This window comes from Tiliqua scincoides, chromosome 5, assembly GCF_035046505.1.
Source record: "Tiliqua scincoides isolate rTilSci1 chromosome 5, rTilSci1.hap2, whole genome shotgun sequence".
Lineage (NCBI taxonomy): Eukaryota > Metazoa > Chordata > Lepidosauria > Squamata > Scincidae > Tiliqua > Tiliqua scincoides.
The window spans coordinates 27,477,032-27,499,624 of record NC_089825.1 but is presented as its reverse complement, the minus strand read 5'-3'; the positions used below and the strand labels follow the sequence as shown (position 1 = coordinate 27,499,624).

The 22,593-nt window shown below is 42.0% G+C and overlaps 1 protein-coding gene and 1 pseudogene across 2 annotated transcripts in view; both read right to left on the bottom strand.

Moving 5' to 3' along the window:
• Positions 1-3,088: 3,088 nt before the first annotated feature.
• Positions 3,089-22,593, bottom strand: part of COL1A2 (collagen type I alpha 2 chain) — a 73,730-nt gene continuing 54,225 nt past the window's right edge. For both annotated transcript variants that reach the window (XM_066627706.1, XM_066627705.1), the window contains 13 exons: positions 20,996-21,157; positions 18,264-18,371; positions 15,083-15,190; positions 13,729-13,782; positions 13,427-13,534; positions 11,814-11,867; positions 11,016-11,123; positions 10,023-10,076; positions 9,774-9,881; positions 8,011-8,257; positions 6,587-6,777; positions 5,365-5,607; positions 3,089-4,076 (listed from right to left, as the gene is read on the bottom strand). In XM_066627706.1, coding sequence (XP_066483803.1) covers positions 3,930-4,076; positions 5,365-5,607; positions 6,587-6,777; positions 8,011-8,257; positions 9,774-9,881; positions 10,023-10,076; positions 11,016-11,123; positions 11,814-11,867; positions 13,427-13,534; positions 13,729-13,782; positions 15,083-15,190; positions 18,264-18,371; positions 20,996-21,157 — 1,692 coding nt within the window. In that variant the 3' untranslated portion in view covers positions 3,089-3,929. The remainder of the gene's footprint in view (positions 4,077-5,364; positions 5,608-6,586; positions 6,778-8,010; positions 8,258-9,773; positions 9,882-10,022; positions 10,077-11,015; positions 11,124-11,813; positions 11,868-13,426; positions 13,535-13,728; positions 13,783-15,082; positions 15,191-18,263; positions 18,372-20,995; positions 21,158-22,593) is intronic.
• Positions 20,356-20,472, bottom strand: LOC136655169 (5S ribosomal RNA; annotated as a pseudogene).

Sequence of the window (22,593 nt, the reverse complement as noted above, 5' to 3'; positions counted from 1 at the left end):
GTTTGTTTTTAAGATTATTTTATAATCCTATTTTTCAATGTGTGTGCATTTGTTTTAAAGCTTTTGTGTTCAGTTTGAAATGAAATGAGCTAGTACAATGAAGTACTGTAAGTTTAACAGTAAAAAAATAAACAGCAGGAGCAGAAAACTCTCTAATTTTTGTACTTGTTATACATAACTCGTGTACATTTGGGAGCTGTGTGTGTGTGTTTTATGATGAGGTCCTGCACTTTAAAACGTACCACTGCTCCACCGTCCAGTCGGTTGACGGTACCTGTCATAACCATTATAAAGTTTTGTGCTTTTGAAGAACTAGACAAAAATTCTAGCTTACTGCTGCCCTGCAGGTGGGTTAATAAAAGGGACATTTTGGTAATTAAGTTTGGTCTTCAGCTCTGGCACCACTCTACATCCTCATAGTTGGCTCAAAAATTGTGCAAACACAAGTGATGATGGGAAGACCAAGGTGGATTTTTGGCTGTTGGGCTTGTGTAACATGTAATTGTAATTTGATTGTAAGATAAGAAATACCAATAAGCTGTTAATAACAAAGCATAGTGGAAATGCAACAGAACACTTCACCGTGGTCACATGTTTCTTTGCAGTAAACCAGCAAAGTCTGGCCCTCAAAATGATTGTTGGTAGTTCACAGTCTCAGAAGGTAATATTTTGTTAAAAGGCACACAGAGACTTGTGAACAGAACATTCAAGCACAATTTTTTATTATCATTAGGCAATCCTACATTTTGGTTTTCAGGCAGGGCCTCTGAGAGGAATTTTATCAGGGGGTACAAAGTTTCTTTTGGGCCCCTTCCCAAAGAGGGAGGGGATGAAACAAAATGGGGTGGCGGCAATGGGGGATGGACAGAATGGGGGCAAAACAAGCAGGGGGAAAGTGGCAACAGCTGGAATAGTCTTTGGAGCCCAGGTCTACCAGTTTTCCCAATGCAGAGCTCAGGTCTGTCTGCCTGCCTGGTGTTGGCAGCTAGGTACAGTTATACAGAAAACCAAACACACTCCTAAGCCTCTCTAAAATCTTTCATATATAGAAAATCATTGCAGGAAATTAGTATCATTGTATTTAGGCTCACAATAGAACAGAAAGTGTCCTGTGTACACCAAACGGACTCCTGCAGTATCTGCAGTCCCTCAGCTGTGTTGCTGAGCTCCTTCATGGTTAGCAGATCCACAAGCCAAAGAGCTACTGTAGTAGGTCAGTTTCCTCCCAGACGTTACACTGTTAAAGTATATATGCATTCCTGGGCCTGCTGTGTTTGGCTCCTAGCAGTAGTCGCTCCCATGTGCCCATGGTAATGCCCCCAACATCCCACATGGGCAGTGAGTCTGGGTGAGATTGGAAAATGGAAGATCCCAGGAACTTTCCAGGCCCCCTCCTTTGGCTCCTGGTTTCCCTTTCTGACCCTGGGCCTGGGTACAATTTGCCCCTGTTACCCCCCTCTCCTAGGCCCTGTTTTCAGGATAAAGTGAGGATGAGGTACTCCAAAATGTGCTGGATCTACTCAAAAGGTGGTCCTGCAGTTAAGTCTCATCATGCGACAATGTGGTTGATCAAAAATTGTTGCTACTCTGGAAGAACTTCAGTGATATCAATATGAAAGCCTGTCTTGTCTGTTTAGAAAATGCACATGCTATAGACTTTTGGAAGTGTACCATTTCAACCTGCACAGGAGAATCTCATGTTTGAATGCTCTTTCATTCAAAAGGAAGACTAATGTACCAGAGAGGTTAAGAACCACGCTCTTTGGCAAGGTAGCTTTCCCTGGGGCAGGAAGTTTTTGATGTGGGGAGCATTCTGACATGCGATTCTTCCCTCTGCACTTTGGAGTGACATAGTAGTACCCAGGGCCAACTTTTAGGCAATTGGGGAGATTTTGCCCAATTGGATCCCGTGTATGATGGGAGCCCAGTACAGCCCTTCTGCCCACCGCTGCTTCCATTTGGCCTGAAATTGGGTCACTTTGGAAGCAGCTCCCGGCCACCACTGCTTCCAGCTGACTTGAAATTGGTGCCATGCAGGTGGCAGCATGTGTGCCTCACTCTTTCCCTGACCTCACAGCTCCCAGTGCCATCCTCTCCTGCCTCGTTTTGGAGCAGGCTGCTGTGGAAGGGGCAGCAACAGGCAAGAGTCAGGGAGCACTCCGGGCTGGGCATGTGCTCCCTCCGGCTCACCTCCCAGGCACCTATTCTGCACAGCCACTAAAGGTACAGGAGTCCTATCCACTTGCACATAAGTAACAGGTTTTTTTCTTGGTCTGGCTCCATTCAAGCTAAGAGCTAAAAAAATTAGGGGGGGGGGGCTGACAAAAGTTTCAAATTGGACCCCACTGCTTCTAAGGCCAGCCCTGGTAGTACCACTGTACTTTCTTTTTTTTTTTTTAATCTGTAGATTGGTCCTTAGATCAGTAAGGCTGGAATCCTAAACATCCTTGCTTAAAAGTAAGTTCCACTGAGGGCAATGGCATGTGCTCCTATTAAGATTATTATGTGTCAAGTTGTGTGATATTTCTAGGGTTAGACCTTTTGGGGGCTGCAGCCTCTATAAGTTCAGAAGGGAAACAGAAGTCACAAACTCACTGGTTAAGCAGAAATTGGAATATAAATATGCAGAGGCCAGATTTGTGCAAATATCGTTGAGCAGAATTGTGAAGTCTGATGACAAATGAATGTTTTAAGTGAAAACAATTTTTTGAGTTTCTTAAAATGATTGGATTTGAATGGGAAAAGTTCACTTAGGCAGAACTGGAATAAAAAGCAAGGATGATGTAGATGTTGGCTTTATGTGCACAGCTTCCTGGACAAGGTACATATTAACTGTTGTGCCATAAAGAGCAAATGACAACTCCTTAACTGTAATGAAGTCAACCTTAGAATATTCAGTAATCAGATCATTCAGAAAAAAAATGCTGGCATTAACGTTGTGAGATGCATTTGAACGAACGCTGAATCTTACAGCCTTTTTGTTGCTGTTTTAATAGGCAAGAAAAAGAGTCAGAAAATACATATTAGGTGCAAAAAAAAAAAACCATCTAGTGATGCACTTAAGCAAGGAACTTTACTCATTCAGTGGTTTCTTTTAGAACACTGGACATGCTTTATTTCAATTTTTTCACAATTTATTTAAACATCTCACATATACAAAATAGGTACAATTTGTTTGTTGAGAAACGATGATTCCTTTTCTGCCCATTGTAGAGGATGAAAATGAGATTTAAAAGCATGAACACCTGATGTTGAGGAAGAGGTCGAAGATGGGGGAAGGATAAAGGGAGGAATGAGCCACATGCTTAATCTGGGGGTAAGATGGGTCATTCTGACTTTATTTTGAGACAGATTCCAAAGAAACAATACAACTTAATACAGAAAAATGTTTTCTTTTTCCCCCCTCTTTGTCTCCAATGACACTAGCACCATTAAAGTTCAAGTATTGGTAACATACTTTAAAAATGAAATCAGCACCTTTTAATTCTGAATGGGTCCAAGAGCACCTAAGATCATATGTATAAGAATGTGGATCACACTTGGTTCAAGTGTAATGAGGTAGTTCAAACCTTGGAAGTTGTGGTTTTAAACTTCCTCTGTGGAAGATATACAAAGGCCACAAGTGGTGCAAACTTTCAGGATTTTTTATTTGGTTGATTTTATTTTTTTTTGCTTTTTAAAATTTTTACACAAAAAGGCTGACATTTTCCACAACAAGGCGTTAAAATCTTGAAAGACTTCCGATTCCTGTGGGGGGCTGTATTAAATTGCATTGCACAACGTTCCAATAAATCCTTTTCCTTCTCTTTCGCCCAGAGCTTAAGCAAGTAGATGAACAGAAGAAATGGAAGGAGTCAGCTTTCAGTATAAAAAGGAAATGGCAAAAGAGAGAGTTTTTTTGGTTTTGTTTTAAGTTAGTTTGAGTTCATTCATTTGAAACAGACTGGGCCAACTTTAACACCGATTTCTTGGTTATCATCACCAATGTCCCAAGGTGCAATGTCAAGGATAGGCAAGCGAGATGGTTTATTTGTTCTGTATTCGAAAATTGTTTTGCCCCATTGGTTGGTCTTTCTCTGCAAGTCAATAAGAGTAAAAGTTAGAATAGACACTGAGCCATTGATTGATTGCTATTACCAGGAATACAATAAGGTTCCTACTTATTTGCCTTGAGTCCCCCAATAATCCAACTCTCTTGCATATTTCAGATCATGAAACCAGCCTAGAACCTTGGAGATTCCCTAGCTCTCACCAAATCAGTCATGTTTCCAAGCCTCTTCTCCAGCATTCCTCTAGCTCTTGAAGTTAGCCACACACTCATCACCTACATCCTATTGACATTTCAATTTTGCTCTCATTTCTGTACATTCATACCATAGTGTTTTGCTAAATGTGAAGACGACATGAACATCCCCCAAATATACACTTTTGTGTCCTCAATGCAATAAGATGGTGGGGCTCATTGCCACATACTTCTGAATTTTTAGAGACGTGCCCCTTTCATTTTATATGCACTGGTAAGAAAATGCCTATGCAGAGGCAGCAAACATACCCACTCCTGAAATACTGAACTGGCTCTCATTCTGGTGGCAGTTCCACTGTGGAGCAGGGTGAAGAGACCTAAGTAAGCCAGTTACACTGGAGGTGCTATAAACTGACTGACTTATGGTCGTTACCCTCCAAAAGTACTAATTTCCCAAAGGGTTACTCTATGTTTGAGTAATCCTTTTCTTAAGAAGTAGGTCTGTGGTGGCTGTTAAAAATTCATCTCAACAGCACATAGGTAGGGAGCAAAGTCACTTCAGTAGGGATTCTATATAGATTTGTATAGCAAAAATGCGGCATTTTAATGGCACAGGATTTTAAGAGCCTTCAAATACGCTTGGAAAAGTGGCACTTGAAACTTAGGGCCCAATCTTATCCAATTTTCCCGTGCCGGTGCAGCTGTGCCAATAAGAAAATAAGAACAGTCCCGCTGGATCCTAATGGATCAGTCCCATAGGCCCATCTAGTCCAACTTCCTGTATGTCACAGTGGCCCACCAAATGCCTCATGGAGCACACCAAACAACAAGAGACCTGCATCCTGGTACCCTCCCCTGCATCTGGTATTCTGAGCCTGAGCCAGTATCTGGCATTCTGAGCCAATGGGTCATGCATGCATCCTGTGGTCACACGGGCCTCCTCAAGGTAAAGGAACATTTGTTCCCTTACATTGTGGTTGCACAGGTGGTGGAAAGTAGGATAGATTGGGCCCTTAGCTTCCATAAGCTGAATGAACTTAAAATGACCCACAATCAGTCAAGAACATTAGCCATCTAGCTGTATTGGGATGACAGTGACATCTAAGGGAATGGATACTTACAGAGCAGCCATCTTCAAGAACAGTGTAAGTGAACCTGCTGTTGCCTTCAGGCCGTAGTTCAACATCGTTGGATCCCAGCAACACCAATGCCTTTTTAAGATTGCCTGCCTCCTCGTCCATGTAAGCAATGCTGTTCTTGCAGTAGTATGTGATGTTCTGGGAGGCCTGGTTAGCCAGTAGTCTCATGAAGGCAAGTTGGGTGGCCATGTCCTTGGAAGTCACACCTTCCCCATTGTACTCAAACTAAAAACAGAAGAGGAAGAAATCCTTCAGTTAAATAAACAGGAATATTGTGTAATATGTTCTGCATACAAATCAAGTTGACGCGGACCGTTTTGTGAAGGTCCATATAATATGGTCATCAGCATGTCCAGCACAAAAATTAACAAAATTCTACACAAGGTAACCTGATAAAGTCACTCTAGGAATAATTGCAATACACAAATGAACATGAAATGAACTAATCATGCCACAAAAATGTATCAAAATGGGCATCAAGTCAGGTGCAGGTGTAGTCATTCATCTGTATGTGAATAGGTCCTAAGGGAGCAGGGTGACCAGTTCCAATGGAGGACAGAGTGCCTCTGTTTTTAACCATTGCATAGAACAGAGCATTTTGGCAGGTGCAGCTTTTTAATCCCTTCCATGATGAGGTGCACCTGCCAAAATACTCTGTTCTATACAATCATTAAAGGTGCAGGCACTCAGTCCCACACTGGATCTGGTCACTAGAGGAAGGCATGGCAGTGGTTACAAAATTGTGAATGGTATGGAAAGACTGGACAGAGAATTTTTTGGTCCCCATCTCATAATACTAGAACTTAAGGAAACCCAGTGAAGCCTGACTGACTAAAGGTTGAAAACTAAGAAAAATAATTATATATCATGTGAAATACTTTTATCATTCCATTACTATCACAGGCTATTAGCTTAAATAGCTTTTTAAAAAGTGTAGAAAAATTCATAAAGGCTAGACCTACCAATGGCTACTGAAAGCCTGTTGCTAAATGTTACCTGATATTCAGAAGCAAATGCAGCCAGTGTTGGGGGGAAAACAACAACATTGGAGTTGATAGTTTGATATAGATAGGAGACCTTATGGGGTATTGTATACATTGTGCGCTTTAAAATCTACTGGACTTCTGCTCTCATCTCTGTTGTGATTAAGGTTTGCACCATTAGGTAACATATGAATCAGAACACATGCAGTATAGTCACTCACCTGAGTACCACCATTGATAGTTTCACCAAACCATGTATGTTTTTTCTCTGCAACATTCTTGTTAGTGTACCAGTTCTTAGTTGGGAAGCTTTCTGGATTGGCGTGGATGCAGGTCTCACCAGTGGAGAAGTCACAAAACACTTTAATGGTATCCCCGGTGCTGCCTTGGTTAGGATCAATCCAATAGAATCCTGCCATTTTAAAAAGCCACAGAAAGAATGGTTTTAGTTTCATATTAGTATGACTGTAGCCATAGGAATGCTATGGACTCTTCTGAGCTGTTCATAGTATTAATGCAGAAGTTATGGGGAACTTAGCAACCTTCACCAATTTATATGTCACTGATTGTTGATATTGTTGATTGCTTATATGTTAAGGTTGTTGATATAAATGTCCGAAACTAGAAAGGAAGTTGGGTATTGGTGAGCAGATGGGAAGGGGCAACTATTCTTAATAATAAAATAAAAATATAAGAATAATCTTAATATCAATAATAATAATAATCACTAGTGCTGCAGTCCTATGAGGTAAGTCCCACTGAACTCAATATGATTTACTTCTGAGTAGGCATGCATAGGATCGCATTATAGGTGTATCATTTTAATAAAGAGCCATTGCCTCTGAAATGCATCAAGCACAAGAAACTTATTTTAGGAATTGGGAGTGATTAGAAATTGAATTCCTGTAGTCAATATATTCTGAATCACACAGCTCAACAAATGAGTGAGAGCAATTTAGTTACATAGATGGAAAAGATGGTCTACCATCTGTTTGGATCTTCAACAGATTTAAACAACTCACAGAGATGGTTACAAAACCAGTACAAACTGCCTAGCAGTTTATCTGTTTTGTTGCTCTTATGAAAGAATATCCCAGAAAGGAAGAAGGGTAGCTGCCATGTGGATTCACCAGAGCACAAACTGGTGTAAGTGACACATACAGTCTGAGACTGATTACACAGGCCTACAAAATTGAGGGTCAGAAAAGCTTTTCCCAGACTTTATGGTGGTTTGATATGAATTTGGGGTGCCGATTCCAAAAATGGCATCCATTTTGCCCTATCACGTCTGGTTTTGGAGATACAGTATAGCCTCATTAGTGAATGGTTCAAGCAGCTTCCTCATGCAGAAGCCATTGTGTAGGCTTCCACATGAGGAACCTGCTTGAACTATTCACTAAAGTGGCTATGCCATGTCTCCAAAACTAGACATGATAGGGCAAAACAGATGCCATTTTTGGAATCAGCACCCCAAATATACCCAGGAATTGGTGTAACGTTTAAGGTTGCAAAATGTGTGTTGGCCTGTGTTATATGCTATTCTCTATAAGCAGAAACAAATTGTAAAATTCAGCACAAAGCCAATTCATACCAGGTTGAGTATATAACCTGGGACTCATCAGTCAAGCACTGAACACAAGCATACCACTGGTCCATTCTGGGTGGCTGAGTTTTAAGTCACGACAAGTGCGGGCTGGATTCTTCTTTGAGCCTTCTGGAGTCAGGAGGGCCTCAATTTGATTGTTCAATGTTTTCAGAGTGGCATCAACTTCATAGTCCTTGGGTCTGAGAGAAGGCTGATCAGCCCGGTAGTATTCTACATCGTAGCCAATTTCATATCCACCACCATTGGCACCAGGTGGGCCAGGAAGACCAGGTGGACCTGGTGGACCCTAAGAAAGTTAAGGGAGGTAAAAATGAGTATACATTTGTTTAAATCAAATTCACCGTGATTCTACAGAATATCTAATCCGTATTTCATGAGGAGACCTGTAACTCAGCCAGAGGGATATTACATTTTACCAATGTCCAGCATAGATGTGCTTGAAGCTAGTTATATTTGGGGACATGGTGATGGACATAGGATGTAAAATCAATGTTCTCAAACCTGGAAACACTTGCCAATCAATGAATGGATTCTTTATCTGGCTCAGCATTAGCATTGGCTTGCCAAGTCAGAAAGAATGACTCTAAACATCGAGTTTAATTGTTAAGTGATAGTTATGTTACCTGGTTTAATTTGAAAATCCAATTTTGACTCCTGGAATGAGAGCAAAGTAGTAGAGTCTTCAAATGTTTAAACTTTGCTCTTATACTGCAATCCTAAACCTACAGCTTAGAAATTAGCCCTATTGAAAATCAACAGAACCTGCTTCCAAACCATAAAAACATAAGGTACCAAATAGTGCCGTTTCTATGTTCATGTACTGTGGGAGTTAGCCGAGGTATAATATTCTTTCCATTGCACCTCAGGGGGGGGTAGGGGTCTCCTAACTAGAACAGTGAGAAGAAAACTGGATCCTGGAAAACTGGATTTGCAGCAATCCTAACCCCTCCCCTACCACTGTTTTAAAATTGTTCAGTTAGTAGTATGCCTCATTGATTTCCATGGAACTTACTTCCAAGTAAATATGTTGAAGGTTGGGGAATGCATTGGAAGTTAAGTTCCACTGGCATCAGCAGGACTTACTTCCAGTTAAATATGTTTAAGACTGGGGTTTGTATATCATGAAATCTGCTGTGACTCACCCAACAGAGACAATCTGGACTGATTTTGTGACTATGGCTGCAATCCTAACCACACTTTCCTGAGAGTAAGCCCCATTGAACAAAACAGAACTTACTTCTGAGTAGACCTGGTTAGGATTTGTGCCCTTATTTGATGAGAAAAATCTAATAAGTCACAACTGGGCAGAATGGTGGTTGGGGGGTAGAAAGCTAGGTGGACAAATAAAAAGGAGAAATTTTTCTTTTCACTAACGTTCTTCATTCATGGATCAGCCCCCACTCTTATCCATGCTTATCCATGAGAAGAAAATCTCACTGTGTTCAGTGGGATTCAGGCTGCAAGCCTAACCACACTTTCCTGAGAGTAAGCCCTGTTGAACAAAATAGGACTTACTTCTGAGTAGACCTGGTTAGGCTTGTGCCCTTACTCTCATGTTGCAGCATGAGACAGCAGCCTTAGGGCCCAATCCTATTTAATTTTCCAGTGCTGGTGCTTTTGTGCCAGTAGGGTGTACACTGCATCCTATGGTGGAGGGGCAGTCACTGGGGCTTTCTTAAGGTATGGGAACGTGTTACCTTTCCATGGGGGCTGCATTGTGGTTACACCAGAGCTGGAAAGTTGGATAGGATTGGACCCTTAGTGTTGAAAGTGATGGCACCTATATTTCTAGCCATACTTACAGAAGGTCCTTGGCTTCCCTGAGAACCACGCACACCAGCAGGGCCAACAGGTCCAGGCAGACCATTGCGACCATCTTTTCCAGGGGGACCAGAAGGACCGGCAGGACCCTAGAACAGAAAAAGCCCCATTTAGTTGTCAAATAATGTAAATAGACAATATAAATATATGTATAATCACATATATTTGTATAGAATTGAATAGTTCCACATCCAGCACAAATGAAGATCATGCATCTAAAATTGACATACCCTTGGGCCAGCAGGTCCAGTAGCACCAGGTGGTCCTTGTTCTCCATGATGACCCTGATGAGATATGAAAGAAACAGAAGGAGATTTAAACAATTATGGACAACAATAATGTGGCTTAAACCTGTTTCCATGCATACTATGGCAGCTTGTGAATTCCAATTGGCTTTTGGAAAATGCCATGAACGGTTTCAAAAATTCAGAAGTCAGCCTTAAAAACGTGTGTGTTTTTACTATAAGGACTCATATTGTATGAAATATGAATAAATGAAAAAGAAGAAAGTATATCTGAGCAACGCAAAATCCCTTATACTCTCCACTGAAGAACTGTGACCAGCACCCATATAGCTGGGATCAGGGCAGGGTTTCCAGACTAGAAAGTGTGGTTTCTGATTGGGCTTGAGCTGCAGCACCTTTGTTACAAATCTACCACTGGCATCATGAACAGGGTCCATAACTCAGTGGCAGAGCACATGTTTGGCATGCAAAAAGTCTCAGGTTCCCTGCCCAATATGTCCAACTCAAAAGAATTCAGGTAGTAAGATGTCTGCCTGAGACTGAGGAAAGCCCATGCCAGTCAAAGTAGATAACAAGGCCCAAAAGAGGGGGATGTAGTGGGGGGCATGGTCTAAACCCTGGGCACAAAAAGGGTCAAGAAGAGGGCCCAGGAGCCAAAGGAAGTGAGTCAGAAATTTCCTGGGATCTCAGAAAATATTTGCATATATTGTGTGAAGAGGAGCATTCACATTTTGTACTCCCTAATAAAGTTCCTCTCAGAGGCCCTGGTAGATAACACTGACCTATATGAACCAATGTATAAGACAGCATATGTTCAAATATTTCAATGTATTGTTCCAGTTAGTAGTAGGAAGGACATTCACAAAAGGAATGGCCTCAAGGGGTGTATCCTCAAAAGGTTCTCAGTCCCTTGACAAATTACCCATTACCCAAATCATCAGTGTGTGTTTGATCCCATTGTTCAGACAATAGACTTACGGCAATACCGGGAAGTCCCTGAAGCCCATTGTGTCCTTTAAAACCAGGCAGACCTCTGGGTCCCTTGTCACCAGTAAGACCTTTTTCACCACGTGCACCTTGTGCACCCTGCAGAAGGAACAAAAGGGAAGGTTAAAAACTGGGTGCTTTCAAACTAGTCCTCCCTGCCATACACCTCCTTAGAGATCCTTCAAAGCCTCTTTTTCAAGCCGGTATGCCCAGAGGTCAGATTTGCCTTTGCTCAAAGAGTATTCTATTGAGCCAGAGCGGTGGCTGAAAAGTTGTCTGGGTCCTTTCATAATATATTCATAAATTTTGATTTGCAACTTTTGATTTGCAACATTTTGGATTTCTTTCCGTTCTTTCCTTTTCATTGTCATGCTTGGGGCAACCCTCCTGTACTATGCTAGCTTCAACAGGCACAGACCAAAGCCTCCTTTAGGTATAGTTGCTTATTTTAAGCTATATCCTACTTCAACATTGGGTGACAGGGCAGGTTACACACATTTTTGTGACCTTGGCTGCAAATATATGTTTGTTGTCACTTCTCAAAGGCTTACAATCACCTTTATGATGGGACTTATGCTCCGTATCCTTTGAAAGTCTAAAAGGTCCCTAGTGTCACATGCTTCTAATCAAGGCAAAAAAGAAATACTGTATTCCACACCTCCAGCCCAATCTGACATTCCCCTATGATTCATCCAACCCTCTGACTAATTTCCAAATCTCCCATAAGGGCCATCTGTACTAAATGTCTTAACAGATTTCAAATTAAAACAGTACAAAAACCAGACTTACAGCAGGACCTCTTGCTCCAGCAGGGCCAGAAGGGCCAGCAATACCAACAGGACCCTAAAATGGTAGCACAAAGAGACAAACACAGAAGTTGCTCACTGTAAATTGTGCTGAAAGGACCCCTACTGAGACTGACAAAAGAATGACTTCAAAGAGTTACTTCAGATGTTGATTAATTTGTATCAGGTCTCCTGTTCTTGTTTCATTGCAATGTTCAAATGAAACCATATTTCCTGGAGAGATACACTACAGGTCCAGCCTATTTAAACATGGATTTTTTATACACGGATTTGACCCAACACGAATGGCTCCTGCAAATGAGAAGGAATGTGCTGATCCCTGGAGAAGGGGAAAAATGCATCCCTTTAAAATCAGTTTAAAAAACTGAATAGTCCTTTAATAAAGAAGCTTTGTTTTTTAAATTGCTATAGTGCGTTTTTTGTTATCCACGTGAGTGCTTGGAACAGAACCCACACGAATAATTAGTCTCAACCTGTATTAGACCCTATATTGAAAGCTTGCACATTTCACCATGGAGGCACAGGAGATGCAATAGTTTCACTTCAAGCATTGCAAAGAAGCACATTGAACAGGAAACTCAACTCACTTGCACTTCCAGTTCTCTCTGCTTTATGGAACAAAGCTACTTCTAGCAAATCAACAGAACAAAAAGAGTATAGGGAGGCTGTCATATCTTCAGATTCACTTATTCATGGATCGGGTCCGTGAGGCCCCCCGCACACAACCCTCTGGAAAAAACACTACTTCTGGTTAAAAACGTCACTTTCGGTTTTTTGAAAAACTGGAAGTCATGATTTTTTTTGCTCTAAGCATCATTCTGAGCCCAGCAGAGGTCATGGATAGACACACGTGGCCTCTGCTGGGCTCAGAAGACCCCATAAGGGGTCTTCTAGAGGGTGGGAAGGGTGTTCTCTGGTATTGGCAGTTTTGCTTAACCATGGGGGGGATTCCCAGAACGAAACCCCCGCAAATACCGGGCACACCTGTACTTGCACTGTTTTTAGTAGACACTATTTTCTGGAGGACATTGGCAAATTGACCTGTTTTCAGGAAGCCAAACATGTAATGACATAGTGCAGAGTGAGTTCACAGCCAAAATACTGGATATGGTGCATAGGAGATAGAGAAAACTTGTGCATGCATGTTCGTTCAGGAGTGTAGAAAGATGAGAAAATGTTTGTGGGTCAGAGGTGGACTGTCATTCCAGATTATCTATCATCATCGTCATCATCAACTACTACAACTACAAAATTTACATCCTGCCCTGTGACCCAATAGGCCATCAGAGTCCAAAACCATATCAAAACAATTTTTAAAATCTCGTCAAATAAATAAACCAAATAAATAAATCGCAGTTCAATATAAAACTCAAACAGGTAAACGAAAGGTAGAGTCAAGATGATTCCCTAAAAGTCTTCCCAAAAGGGCAGGCCTTTTGTAATGCCATAAGACAGACTGTTGGGAGAGCCCCTCTGAGGAAGGAGGTTCCATGACCTTCAATCAAGCCTTGAAAGGTTAGCCTCCATACTTCTTAAGTAAAACGGTCCTTATTTTAGATGCAGTTTTGTTGGACATCATTGATGACTGTTACGTACAGGTTCACCACGATTTCCAGGTCTGCCAGAGGGCCCAACAGAACCATGGGGCCCAGGAGCACCGAGAGAACCAGCAGGTCCAGGGCTGCCAGGAGCACCACGTTCACCCTAAAAAGATGAATGTGAAAGAAAATGGAGAATCCAGATAAGTATTTAAAAATGGGCTAATTACAAGCACAGATCTAGTCACATTTAGACTGCAGTGCTATGCACTCTTTCCTTGGAGTAAGCCCCATTAATGGGACTTACTTCTGAGGAGGCATGCATAGAATGGTGCTGTTAGAGAAGGAAGGACAGATTACCTTGTAACCAGGGGCACCATCACGGCCAGGGGCCCCATCATTACCGGGATTTCCCTGTGAAAAAGAAGAGACATCCTTGATATCTGGCAAACACTAAAAAAACCCTTTCCTTCCTGTATGTGAACTCTCAGGACATACTTTCAACATTAGCCCCAACAAAACCCTAGAACAGACTTGAGTCCTAATTGCAATGGTTGGCAACCTTCAGTCTCGAAAGACTATGGTATAAGCCTACAGCACCAGGTATTCCTAGGCGGTCTCCCATCCAAGTACTAACCAGGCCTGACCCTGCTTAGCTTCCAAGATTAGACAAGATCAGGCATGTGTATTGCTTTACAAAAGTATGCATACAATCTGACTACTCAAATCGGTTGGCTCTTACAAATTACTATTGATAACTGAGGCATGATGGAATAAGGGGGTGGGAAAGGAAGAGGATTAGAGGGAGGAGTGAACATTACGTGGCATTACATGGGAGGATTCCATGCATGGAATTGCTGCCAACATATTGAAGAGGGAAGCCAGTGATCACTGAGAGCATTGCCTGTGCACCACCCTGCTTCAAATAAGAGTGCAGGATTGTAAACCTATAAATACAACCCAAAGGAAACAGTTCTATTGAGTTGTGCAGCCTTGCTTGAAGTGATTAATGTGTAACCTAGTCTTTGTTCTCGGGTTATGAGTCCTAAAGACATTCCTTTGAAAAACACACAACTATAAATCATTTTCTAGTAGACCGCACATATAAGGCAGCTGTTTGTACTGTCTCCCCCTTATTCTGCAGCAAACTGAATTTGCATGACCCTCTCCTATAGAACAAGATGCATGATTGGGCCCCCCTTCCTAAATTTGTTTTGTAATGTATGTATTGTCATGGCCTGGGGCTCCTGGAAGTCGAGGCCTAGGGAATTTTGACTCCCTCCTCAGGTCTGAGTGTAGCTAGAATGTTGGCCTACAGCCAGGGAGAATGGAGATCAAATCCATGAATCCATTAGCCATGAAGCTTCTTGGATGATGCTGGGCCAGTTATACCTCATGGAATTATTGTAAGGATGAAATAGTGGGTAAGAGAACCATATATATGCTACCCCAAGCTCCTTGGAGGAAGGTGGGATACAGATGTAAGTTTGTGGGACTACTTGAGAATGACTTCTCAAGCACTTTTCAATGTACAAAGCAGTTCTCAACCTTGATCTCATTTATTTATCCTGCTTCTGTTTTGCTGGACTAACCTACAGTTCTCAGCTGCTCCTTGAAACATTGCTGAATATTTTAGGTTTTTAAATTCACATTATCCCCAGTCTTCAGAGCAAAGAGTAAAGTGTGTTAAAAAAAAAATCAAAGATTTACTTACGTCACGTCCAGCTTCACCAGGGGCACCATTCACACCAGGATTGCCAACAGGACCAGAAGGACCACGGGCACCAGGGGGACCAGAAATACCAAGAGGACCAGACTCACCCTAGAAAACAAGAGTACGGCATACATTTCACTGATGTGTTCATACAGGTTGAGTCTCGGCATCTGCGAGGTTTCCATTTGAAGAGCCTTGTTAAATTATGTTAAAGAAAATCCATTTAAAACACAATGTCCTTTTGCTCAGTGATCTAAAAATAGCCTCTTTTACCACTGTAATGCACGAGAGTGGCAGCAGGCAGGCAATCTCTCTTTCTCTCTCCAGGCACTTAGAAAGGCTTCACTCAGAGGCAGCAACCCCTCCCTTCACGTGGAGAGCAGGGAAAGAATGCAAAGAGGAGGCGATAATCACTTCCCTTTGCATTTTTTCATGTGCTCAGGAGGAAGGGGGGGTCACTTGCCTCTGAGTGAAGCTGTTCTAAGCACCTGGAGAGAGATTGATTGAATGCCTGCTGTCACTGTTACAATGGTAAGCAAGGCTATTGTTAAAGGACATTTTTCTTTTAATTTAAAGGGCCCATCTCAACACATTGATATAAAACCGTGAGTGAAAAATATGTGGATAATTAGGTTATACCTGTATATTAAACTTGCAAAATATTCAGTAGGCCTCATTTAATTGGAATCCTATCTAACTTTTAGTTCATGCAGCTGTTTGTGCTAATTGCTGCACACATTATAGAAGGGATGCAGTTTTTAATCAGAGGACTTACAGCTGGCACATGGAAAAGGCTTGAGCAAGACCTACTTCCCTGAGGATGCTGCAACCAGCAATTAGTATTACTATAGTAAATGCATTATCTGTTGGGTGGTGTGTCTTTTCCATTAGCCAAGCATCACCCAAGGTGAGTTCCTTCTTCATGTACAGTTAGCTCTATTTGTGGCAAGGAAAGAAAGGGTGCAGCAACCAGTATAAGGACCAGCTAAGCTTTCACACCATCACTGGAACATAATACTACATCCCATAAGTCACTGTCACAGTGTGATGGATCATAGTTAGAAGTGGGAGAAAATGGTTTTGCTTTTTGGTGAATTTCAGTGTTTTCCAAAATGGTGATATGTGTTTTTATTCAAAATTTACATTATTATTATTATTATTATTATTATTATTATTAACAACAGTATTTATATACTGCTTTTCAACAAAAAAGTTCACAAAGCAGTTTACAGAGAAAAATCAAATAACTAATGGCTCCCTGTCCCAAAAGGGCTCACAATCTAAAAAGATGCAAAAAGAACACCAGCAGACAGCCACTAGAAAAGACACTGCTAGTTACTCTGCCCCTGCTAAAAGAGGAGCACCCACTTGAAAAAGTGCCTCTTACTCAGATAGCAGGAGTTATAATATAAATTATAATTGCTTTAAAAGTGTACTAGGTAGGTGATATAGGTGGTATAGTGTCAGCAGATACAGCCATAGTCATTAATCATGCTCCCTCTGATTAAAAAATAAATAAAAACCAAATCCAGGTGGGACCTCAGTATCCATGGGGATCCATTCTTGGTCCCCCATGGATATCAAAAACCGTGGATAAGTAAATCTGTGGTTTTGGCCCCTTAAAACCTCTGAAAACTTTGGGTGAAAACCAGAAGTAGCTTGATTTTTGCCTCTAGGAGGCATTCTGAAACCCGCAGAGGCTACAGGTGGGTGCGTGAGGGCTTCAGAAAGCCCTCAGAAGGCAACTGGAGCACAGCTCCGCTCACCTTTGGAGGGTTCAGGTTGGGTCAAGTCTGGCTCAACATGAGTCCAGGGGACCCACGTTGAGCCAGAACCACGGATGGAAAATCCGCGGATTTTCTGTAAAACAGTTTTTTTTAAAAAAAAATTCAGGTTTTGTTTTTTTACAAAAATGGAAAGTGCAGAAAGTGGGGTTATGCGTTTTTATTTCATTATCACAATTATCTCCCACCTCTACTCATAGGATCCAACCATAAGTCAGTAGCATATCACTCCAAAAGCATATGACTCCAATCTTCTTTATGTTACACTGTGGTTCTCCTCCAGGTCAAAAGCAAAAGCCTACTGTGAAATAGTGTCTGCGTGTCATATTTAACCCCTGGGTTTCAGGGCTCTTGTCTGAATCTTGTCTGACTTGGATCTCAACATAGTCTTCCCAGTTGGTCTCCCATCCAGGCACAATATACAACCACCTTGCTGAAACTGTCTAGGCAGAGTATCAAACTTGTTCCATATAGTAGGTCGAATTGCGTTCATGATGGCTGCTGACGGCCAGAAGTGATATCATTAAGCAGATGATGGCCAGTAATAAGCCATCTTGTTCTTGCGTAAGAACTCAGTTTCAAATGCCGGAAGAGAAAATATGCAAATCTTGATCATATGTTCAATATACGGGAGAGCACAATTATCATGCAGGTTGCCCTTTCAGTCATGCCACTTCTGCTGAGGCATCATTTCACAGCTCATGAGCTCTGAAAAGTGATGCCTTGGCAGAAGTGGCACTCCTGAAAGGACAGTGCTGGGATAGGCCAATTATCACGTAGTCCAGATAAAGAGCTTCTATAGGCTGTATCCAGCCTGCGGGTTTTATGTTTGACACCCCTGATCTAGGTACATTTAGTGCCTGGATGGCAGCCCAACTGGGAAGATTATGTTGAGATCCAAGTCAGAATACAGATGTAACAAACAAGAAGGATTTTGGGCTAGATTTTTAAATGAGAAGGTGCCCACTCATCCATCTGACAGTATACATAAATAAGGGATCTAACTCTCATCTACATTCACAGATAAGGCTTTGGCTTGTGAAAAGAGATACTCATCTGCCTTGTAATTCTTCTCTGCAGGTGTTCCATTTATAGAAAATGCATAGAAAAGAATAATTAACTGATGGGGGGGGGGGGCTAGAGCACCTCTCCTATGATGAAAGTCTCAAGCATTTGGGCTTTATGGCTGAGAAAAAAAGATATAGGGAAGTAGGTTGCTGGACCTGATACACTGTGGCTTTGATCCAGTAGTGCCTTTTTTGTTCTTATGTAAAGGTAATATATTAAGAGGTTTCTCAAACACTCCAGATTTCAACAATGCCTTCAGCATGGGCGAGCTTAATTTCAGATGCATATATTTGTAACATTTTGGAAAGTTTGGTAAAAGTTATACTCACTAATGCACCAGCCATGCCTGGGAGACCACGTTCTCCTCTAGAGCCAGGAAGACCAAGGATACCAGGAGCTCCAAGAATACCTTGAGGACCTGGGGAACCAGGAGGACCCTACATACAAAGAGAGCAGAGTCAGTTTTTCAGATTCTCCTAAGAAACTTAGCAAACCTCATTTGTATAATTGCAAACTTGTGCATCTTGTCTCTCTTGGCAACTTAATTTGTTCTCAGAATTTCACAGGTTACTTCTGATGCTAGCAAACATAATAGCTAACTAATTTCACTACCTATGTGCAGCACATCCAACATTCTGCACATTGCACTAGGATCGGATTACTGTTTGTGGTAAATACTTTAAGAATGCAAACAAATTATTAAAAGGGGGATTAGTCAAATTGATAGAAGATAGCCACTGATAAACCTATTAGCCATGGAAGCTAAACACTGCTGAGTACTGGTTCCTGGGATGCAAGGAGAGGAAAGAATTATTGCCTTCTTCTCTCTGCTCATGGGCTTCCCAAAGGCATCGGGTTAGCCACTTTGGGGAAGCAGAATGCTGGGGTAGCTGTACCTTTAATCTCATGCAGCACAGCTGTTGAGACTTCAATAACATATTATAATGTTTTCACTATTTTTGTTATGGTTATGGTTACTACTTTCCTTCCTACTTTGCACCTGCTTCTGATACAGGATCAAGGACACTTGGGGAGCCAAGATTCATTCGTCTTGGTGGATTATAAGTTGTGCAGGTCTGGTGTAGCAAATGCAACAACTTCTTTGAAAAGCACCCTGCACTGGGACTTAGGGTTAATTCTTAATTAACTCGACTTAATAACAGCCATTAGACAGAAGTTATTATACATGCAGAGTGAATACCAAATATCATTTGAGACAGGGCCAGATCATAAAAGATTTCAGCTGCGATCCACAATGCTGGCAGGAACACAGCTGCCCTTAGCTATGCTGCACCACTTTAATTCAAACAGAGGCAAATGCAAAGACAAACTTTGATGGAAGTTGAGTGAAAGTCATTCAGTGGCAATGTATGCTGGGGTGCTGAATGTACTCAGCTGTCACCTTAAAGGCCCAATCCTAACCTGCATCTGGGCTGATACAAGTCTGAGGGTAGATAGGCCACTGCACAGATGTGCGCTGGCTTCCCTGTGCCGACACAGGCCCGGGGAAATGGTGAGTTGCGTCAGCCAAGCTTGACTGTTGCAGGGATCTGGGGAGGCATGGGGAGGAGGCAGGAGGGAGGTGTTTGGGGCAGAGGGATGGGTGGTGCATGGGACCATGGGCGGGCAAGTGGTGAGTGGGAGGTGGGGACAGGATCCAGCAGTTATGCCGGATCCTGACACCATTCCTGGGTGGTCCAGGGCAGTCCTGGGCTGCTTGGATTTGTACCACCTCATCAGGTGACGCAGATCTGAGTAGACCCACTGAGGCTGCTGCAGCATGACACGTGGTCAGGAGAAACATTTCCCCTAGCCCTGGGCTGGCCTGCCTGTTTCCAGTGCAAGTTAGGATTGTGCCCTTAGTGATACTTCTGGTGGAAGATGGCAGAAAGAGATGGTCCCCAGGAAGCTGTTCTTTATTGATGGCTGAGGCGGAGGAGGGCTGCATTGTGCAGGTGTCACCCCTGGGCAGTGATATCACTGCCCCATTGCTTCAACTACAACATGTTACAAGAAGCTGCAGCATGTCTGCTTTCACTAAGAGATGCTCTTAAGTAATGTCAGAGGTGATTTCCCTGCTTGTTCACTTCTCAGCAGCAGTAGCTGCCACAAGAGTGGCATATAATTAAATGGTCTAAATAAGGCTAGCAACCTCATGGCCATGATGATCTGAGACAGGATCAGAGCTTTTAATGTTAAATTCACAAGAGATCTGAGCTGTGATCCACAGTAATTAACACCACTACATTTGCCACCCACTGCAATGGGATGTGGGTTGTATTCTTTGTGTCAGAAAGTTTGGAGGAATTGTTTCAACTTGGCCCTGAAGGCACAATTCATTGCACAGGATTGTAAACCACATTCTAGGTCTGCTAAACATTGGTAGGTTGGCAACCTTCAGTCTCTAAAGACTATGGTATAAGCCTACACACCCAGTATTCCCAGGCGGTCTCCCATCCAAGTACTAACCAGGCCTGACCCTGCTTAGCTTCCAAGATCAGATGAGATTGGGCATGTGCAGGGTAACAGTTGCTAAACATTAAAACTAAGATTATTAGAGAAATGTCTTTGTTAGTGCTGGTTTTTTTGTTTTTTTTCTTCTCAGCAAAGGCAAAGCTCAGTGCTTTGATATCAAAATGCTAGATTCTGCCTCTGACATTCATTTGTTCTCATGCAACTTGTCTTGCACCTTCAGGATAGGTTCAAATAAAATGCAAGAGTCATTTTATAAGAGTCTTTAGTACCTCACTCTATGAGCTGCCCAGCTGAGAACACCACCATACAAAATGAAACCTTATCCAGGAATAAAATCAGCAGAATCTGACTCAGCTAACATATAGCATGACACTTTGTTGCTTGTGGTTCTCATTCAGTATGAGGTCCAAATGTTTAGTGTATGCATTTGCTTCTGTTTGCTAATTCTGAAAAGGAAAGAAGGACTTGACATACTTTGAACACAGACTTTTAGGTTGAGTTCACCAACACCTGCATATAGGGAAATGCAGCAAATCCTGACAAATATCTCTTTTACTATCCTTAGAAATGATTCTGAATTACTTACAGCGGCACCACTTTCTCCACTTGGGCCCTTCTCTCCACTGAAACCAGGTGGTCCAACAATACCAGATTCACCAGTACGACCAACTGGTCCAGTGTCACCACGTGGGCCTCTAATTCCTTCTTTGCCAGCTGGGCCAGGGGGACCGGGAGGACCATTGATACCCTAGGAATACAATATATATGTAATTATACATTTCTGCCCCACTTCACTACTTCACAGAGAAATAATAAGATATTTGGCTAAAGCCATGTAAGGCTGGGCTTCTTCTAATGAGCTACTTCTGATGATTGCTTGAAAACAGATTGACTTACAGTTCAATAATATGCATGTTTACTTAGAAGTTAAGTTCCATTGAATTCAGCTCAGCTGACTCCCATGTAAGCACGCACTGGACTTACAATGCAATCCTGGTCATGTTTATTGGGAAACACATCTCAGTAAACTCAAGGGGGATTACTTTGTAGTGCATCTGTTTAGAATAGCACCCATAGTTCAAAGAATTCTGAGCTGTAAAGAAGCAATGTTCACAACTTAACCCACAGAAAGCTACAGTTAGGGCTCCATTTCTATTCATGGCCTGAGATTAAGCCTACATTTTTCCTAGTTTTCTACAGCTTTACTAAATCTATAACTTATCTGTTAGACACACCTAGAAACTAAAAGAACAACTTGAGATAGGACTGTCAGTTGAACAGAAATAAGACTTTTTTTTTCTCTTTTTCTTCCTTAACTGAATGAAAACATTCTTAAGAATTTGTCACCTACTCTTTGAAGTCTGAAAAACCTCACGTTCAAGTTTGTCTTGGCCATAAGCCAAATACAGCTCAAGTCAATTCAATACAATTGCAATGTATACAGAACTGCAAACACATATAAGGAACGACAAACAGGGAAAAGTGTTTGTGGATTATATACATGAATCTGCCTTATGCTCTCAGGCTAGTAGTCCATCCATCTACTTTGGGTAGCAGTGGTTCTCCAATGCTTCAGGCAGGGAGCTTTCCCAGTCCTGCTTTCTGGGAATTGAATCTAGGATCTGCTGGATATAAGACAGATCCTCAGTAGCTGACCCATAATCCTTCTCTACAAGGTTACCCTTCATTTACAAAAGTGGAGAGGGCAAAAGAAGGGTGGAGCTTAGTCACTACTGATGTCCAAGAGCTTTGATGTCCAAGGGCTTCAAGAACTCTACCATTGAAAAGATAGGATAAAACACACTTCTGCTATTAAAAAAAAAAATACTATAGCTTAATGTTCTAAGTGGACCAATTTTCTTGAGTAAGGGACTCAAGAGTAAGAAACTTCTCTCTGTGACAGAGAGAAAAAGAGACAGACTTTGGACTTAAGAAAATCAGGCTCCTCTCACCATTGTATGAAACATACAAGGAAGGAACCCTTTCTACACTGACATGTCTCCTGAAGAACGTCTGTATTTCTGCCAAGGAAACTTCACATGGTTCTGGGGGAGGGTATAGGAGTCCAACTCGGAGCTCACCAACATGTGACATGAAAATAAATGTCAAAAACCAGTCCAGCATCCAATTCATCACTGCAAAGCAGTATCAGGAGGGGCTGTTTGGAGTACAGAAGTGGTGAAA